The sequence below is a fragment of the Castor canadensis genome, chromosome 11 (assembly GCF_047511655.1).
Source record: "Castor canadensis chromosome 11, mCasCan1.hap1v2, whole genome shotgun sequence".
Classification (NCBI taxonomy): Eukaryota; Metazoa; Chordata; class Mammalia; order Rodentia; family Castoridae; genus Castor; species Castor canadensis.
The window spans coordinates 106,668,428-106,673,631 of record NC_133396.1 but is presented as its reverse complement, the minus strand read 5'-3'; the positions used below and the strand labels follow the sequence as shown (position 1 = coordinate 106,673,631).

Below are 5,204 nucleotides of genomic sequence, written 5' to 3'. Positions count from 1 at the left end.
ACAAAACAAAAACAAAAATAAAACAAAACAAAACAAAAACTGATCCTATGGGGAACTCTGGAGCTAGAGTGGCCCTTCAGAGTTGTCCCAAACTGAGGCAAAGAGGAATGGCTGCATCAATCAATCACTGTTCATGGGTTCCAGAGGAGGCATGTAACCTTGGCTGAGGTAATTTCCTGCCTTGGCGGCCATTGCCAAATGAGGAAGGCAGCTGTGTGGTAGCATCAGCTGATATTTCTAGTAGCTGGGGAATGGATGTGTTGGCTCTGAAGAGAGATCTGGGTGAGGCACTACAATATCTGTTAAACCCAGCAAAGAAGTATTAATGTACACTGATGAGCCAGGACTGTGCTACATAAATTGTGGTGCCAGGCTTTAAGAACCTCATAAACTGTATACAGTATTTAACATTTTGTACATTATCTTTTTCCATCTATTAGAACATAAGTTCTAAGAGAGCAGAGACTGTTTTGTTTACAACAGTATCTCCAGTGCCTAGAAGTTGACTCATTGTTTGAATGAATCTAATTGGAAGATTGAGGAATCAAGAAATAGGATCTGCCCATGTGCCATGCAGTATAAGAGTGACATGCATCACCTGAGAAGGGCAGATGGGGTCAGTATGGGTGTGAAGTCCTTATTTCAAGTCATACAGGAGAAACACTGTTTCAGCATTCTCTAACCAAGGTGAGGCTCTGCATGAAGAAAGTACAAGCGTTCACCATGTAGGATTCATTCCCATGGTCTATATATAGTCTTCACCTCAGTGTCTCCTGATGCCTGTTCAGTTCTTCAAGGAACAAAATAGCTCAGAGAATGGCTTCTGTTACAGATGAGAGGTATTGTGGAATACCAGATGGAGTTAGAAGACCTGGATTTGAATTCACTCAGCCACTAACTAACCGTGTGAGCTTGGGGGAATTCAAGAGCTCAGTATCCTTAGCTGTAGAATGGAATTGTATTACTACTTTATACTGTTGTCTTCAGGACCAAGAGAACTAATGTATATGTAGGAGGGCACTTACTGCAAACCATCAGCATAGCTAGAGACTAGATCTGTGAGGGATGGGGAAAAGGGACAGAAGAGACCGAGTCTGGGCAAACTCCCATTCTAGCTTCCACACATGCACAGAAAGCTATGCTCTCTAGCTTACACACATGTACAGATAGTAGCTGCGGTCTAGAGATAAGTTAATTGGTTTTAAAGTCTCTTTCTTATCTTCTCCTCTGGCAGGCAGTAGCTGTGTGGTAGCTGTGTCCTATGCAGATAGAGGGAGAAGTGAACAGCGATACAGTGTCTCCACCATGTCCTGTACTCAGCTCCTGATCAAAATCAGGGGACAACTCCAGATCCACAACCTCCTGATCCGACAGTGCCTGGCAGAGTTTCTGGGTGTCTTCGTGCTGATGGTAGGCCGGGTAATTGATGGGCGGATAGAAGGGAGGTTGACCAGTCTCTGGATTTTCCTGGTATCCTTATTTCTTCTTTTTGGTGTTCCACTTCCTTTCAACTCTTCTTTTTTATCCCTCCTTTTTACTTTCTTCCTTTCCTCTCCTACTTCCTCTTTTTGACTACTGTCTTTTCTTGTTTTGGTGGTACTGGGTTTTGAACTAAAGGCCTCATGCTTGCTAGGTAGGTGCTCTACCACTTGAGCCACTTTACCTGCCCTTTTGTGTGTGTGTTGTATGTTTTTGAGATAGGGTCTCATGAACTATTTGCCAGGCTGGCTTTGAACCTTGATCCTCCTGATCTCTTTCTCCTGAGTAGCTAGGATTACATTCATCTCCCACCTTCCTTCTCTTTCTTCTTCCTCCTCCACTTCTCCCATTTCCTTTTCCCTTTCCTCTTTCTGGTTTTGTCTTTCCTTGCTGGTCCCTCAGTCTTATTCATCTCTCTTTACTGCTCCTCTCATTAGTCTCCTACAGTCTCTATTCTTCATCTCCCCTCTTCCTGCAGCTGCTCACCCAAGGGGCTGTAGCTCAAGCTGTTACCAGTGGAGAAACCAGAGGCAACTTCTTTACCATGTTTCTGGCTGGCTCTCTGGCTGTTACGATAGCCATCTACGTGGCTGGCAATGTCTCAGGTGAGAAAGGTGGAGTCTGGTCATCGGAAGGGTGGGATGTACATGTAAGTGGGTATCTGGTGATGGTGAAAAGCCTGACATTTTAGTGACTCATGGATATTATCTACATGAGCTTGACCAGTGCCCTGGACTGAGATATGCCTTTGGCCTCACCCAGCCCCTCCCCTTCCTGTAACTCTCCATTACCTTCCTCACAATAAACCTTGGCTCATCTAGGCAGAAATCTATAGCAGGGTGTCACAGGTAAGTGCTAGCATTTTGTGCCTCACACCTGAAACCTCTGGAGCTCACTCATCTCAGTTCAGGACCTCACCTGCACAATGATACACAATGAATTAATGCACCTGGCCAGATCCTTGAAACAAAATGATTTGCGGGTTTGAATCTTGGCTTTATTATGGGGCCTTGAGAAGTCAGTTAAACTTTCTAAGCCTTAATTCCTTAAGCTATATGGTGAAAATAATACTATGTGTCTTATTAAATGTTGTAGGAAGGAGTAATGGTATCGCCTGGTGATGGTGTCTGGCAGTGATACTTAGTAGATGCTGGTTTTCTTTCCTTGATCTTTCAAGGAGCCCACCTGAATCCAGCCTTCTCCCTGGCCATGTGCCTCCTGGGTCGCTTCCCCTGGGCCAAGCTCCCTATTTACTGCTTTGTACAGCTGCTGTCTGCTTTCTGTGCCTCAGGAGTCACCTATCTTCTATACTATGGTAACAGAGAGAACAGTGTTGGGGCACAAGTGTGTGGGCGGTGGTGCCTCAAAATGGTTTTGGATGAATAAAGATGGAAACCCTGGGTGTCCTCTCCCCTCTCCTGAAGATGCCTTACAGAACTACACAGGTGGGAACCTGACAGTGACTGGCCCCAAAGAGACAGCCTCTATCTTTGCCACCTATCCTGCCCCTTATCTGTCCCTGAACAATGGCTTCCTGGATCAGGTAGGTATAAGTGGAACACCTGGGAGAGTCCCAATCTTTGCCTTTTCCCTTGGGACTTCAGCCTACTGTTCAGATTTTGGGTGGAACATGGAATTGGTTCTACCTTGGCACCCAACCCAGTCCCTAGCTGCTTGTGTTGGCTAAAGTCAGATGACATGGAGATGGTGATGAGGAATGTTTGGTGAGAGAAGGCAGATGGAGCATATGGCAGCTGATGGAGACTCCTTTCTCTACCTTTGTCAACTCCAAGGTTCTAGGTACTGGGATGCTGATTTTGGGGCTCTTAGCCATCCTGGACAGACGGAACAAGGGAGTGCCTGCGGGTCTGGAGCCTGTAGTGGTGGGACTGCTGATCTTGACCATTGGACTATCCATGGGTGTCAACTGTGGGTTCCCACTCAACCCTGCCCGGGACCTGGGTCCACGGCTCTTCACCTACCTGGCTGGCTGGGGCCCTGAAGTTTTCAGGTGGGAGACAGCTTTTCCTGGTATGATCCCTCTGAAAATGGCCCTGTCCCTTGATCCCCACCTCTCTCCTCTTAAAAAAGTTCTCTTAACCTCTTAGCACAGTGTTCCTTCTCCAAGCCACATGCTCCTTCTTCTCTAGCTCCCTCCCCTCCTTTCACTGAAACAGTAAGAATTGGGTGTTGTCTTCTTGGACACATTACGTTACTTCTTTGGGCTTCATTAGCAAAATGGGTACATTCAGATAACTTCCTAAGGCTAGTGGCTGGACCAAGCTCTTCTGCTGGGGTTCCCTCCACTCTTTAAGTTCTATGCATTGGTGTGAAGACATAGTTTTCCTGGTATCTGTCACTCCAGGAACTATTTTAGGGAGCTCCTTTGTTACTGCCTCCAGAGGAATGGCTAAGGGAGAAACCCCTGATATCTCCATATTTATCTTTCTTTTGCAGTGCTGGTAATGGCTGGTGGTGGGTGCCTGTGGTGGCCCCTCTGGTGGGGGCCACCCTTGGCACAGCCACATACCAACTGATGGTGGCTCTGCATCACCCTGAAGAACAGCCAGCTCAAGATCTCGCGTCTGCTCAGAACAAAGCTTCAGACTCGAAAACTCCTGTCTCAGTTCAGACGCTGGAGTGTAAGCTGTGATTATGACAGCCCTCACCTCACTCATGAACCTAGGACAGCCACGACCCCGTCTGATTGCAAGCTAGAGATTCTTTCTCTTTATCACTACACCAGACCCTAGGAAGCTTATCTGTTTATCCACTCTTTCCTTCTAACCTGGGAAGTATTGCTTAGACGGTAGAGAACTGGAGGGTGAGATCGGCTCCCCCCTTCTTCTCCAAGCCCGGCTTCTGACCCTCAGGACCTCTAGGAACGCAGTTGCTCAGAGTAGCCGCCAGAGGGTGCGCACACTGGCTGTTGGCTTGTGAAGGCTGCGAAAATCTGCAAAGTGGCGGGGCTGGCCGACCATACAGTGGAGGGCTCGACTCTGGGGTCTTCCCTCCAAAGCTTGGTTCCCCACTGCCTGACTTCCAGTTCTTGCAATCTCAGCGCTTTCTGCCTTTGCCCTTCCAGGGGCGCCTCCTCTACACTCCGCCGCCCGCAGACTGTTAAGAGATGGGAAAAGCTGCCTCCACCCAGGGGGCGTGGTGGGGGACCTAAAGAGAGGGTGGTGTCCAGCTCGGCGGAGACAGGGAGAACAAGGCGGAGAAACTGAGGCACAACAGCCAGTCCGGGGCTGTATCAGTCAAGGAGTGGGCGAAATATCTTGAGATGAGCCAGGGCGAGGAAAGAAGGCAGTGGCGTACGGTTCCAGGGGTAGGAGTCCGGGGCTAAGGGGAAACTAGCGCCGAGGAAAATTCTCCTTCACCGCTTCCCCGGCCATCACGCCCCTCCTCCCAGAAGATGCTCTTTGTGCAGGAAGGCAGCGTTTTCTTGTTCCCTTTCTTCCAGATTAAAACAAAATCTCAGAGCTCTCTGGCCTCCGAGATTGCTGGTGTGTTTGTTTTCAAAAGCGAGATGGATGGGGGTGGGGAGCCGGGCCTGGCCCCGCAAAGCCTCGGCAGGGTTAAGACCCTCCCTCCGCCCCGCACAAAGATGGCGACGCTCCCTCCCCCTGCCCCTGGGCCCTCCCCAAAACCCCCTCCCGCCCCCCGCCCTCCACTGCCACCGTCGTCACTTCCGCCCCGCTGTGGCCGAAACTGACACAAAGTAG

General features: G+C 49.1%; 1 protein-coding gene across 2 annotated transcripts; it reads left to right on the top strand.

Annotated features, from left to right (window-relative positions):
• The first annotated feature begins 1,136 nt into the window (after positions 1-1,136).
• Aqp10 (aquaporin 10) lies at positions 1,137-4,987 on the top strand. Of its 2 annotated transcripts, none has more exons than XM_020166140.2 (6): positions 1,137-1,410; positions 1,958-2,084; positions 2,657-2,794; positions 2,904-3,022; positions 3,273-3,490; positions 3,937-4,987. In XM_020166140.2, the coding sequence occupies exons 1-6, from the start codon at positions 1,306-1,308 to the stop codon at positions 4,130-4,132; spliced, it is 903 nt and encodes a 300-aa protein (XP_020021729.2). In that variant the 5' UTR covers positions 1,137-1,305; the 3' UTR covers positions 4,133-4,987. The 2 variants fall into 2 exon arrangements, with proteins under 2 accessions (XP_020021729.2, XP_073905063.1); XM_074048962.1 differs by lacking the exon at positions 1,137-1,410 and adding an exon at positions 1,417-1,633.
• The last annotated feature ends 217 nt before the right edge of the window (positions 4,988-5,204 follow it).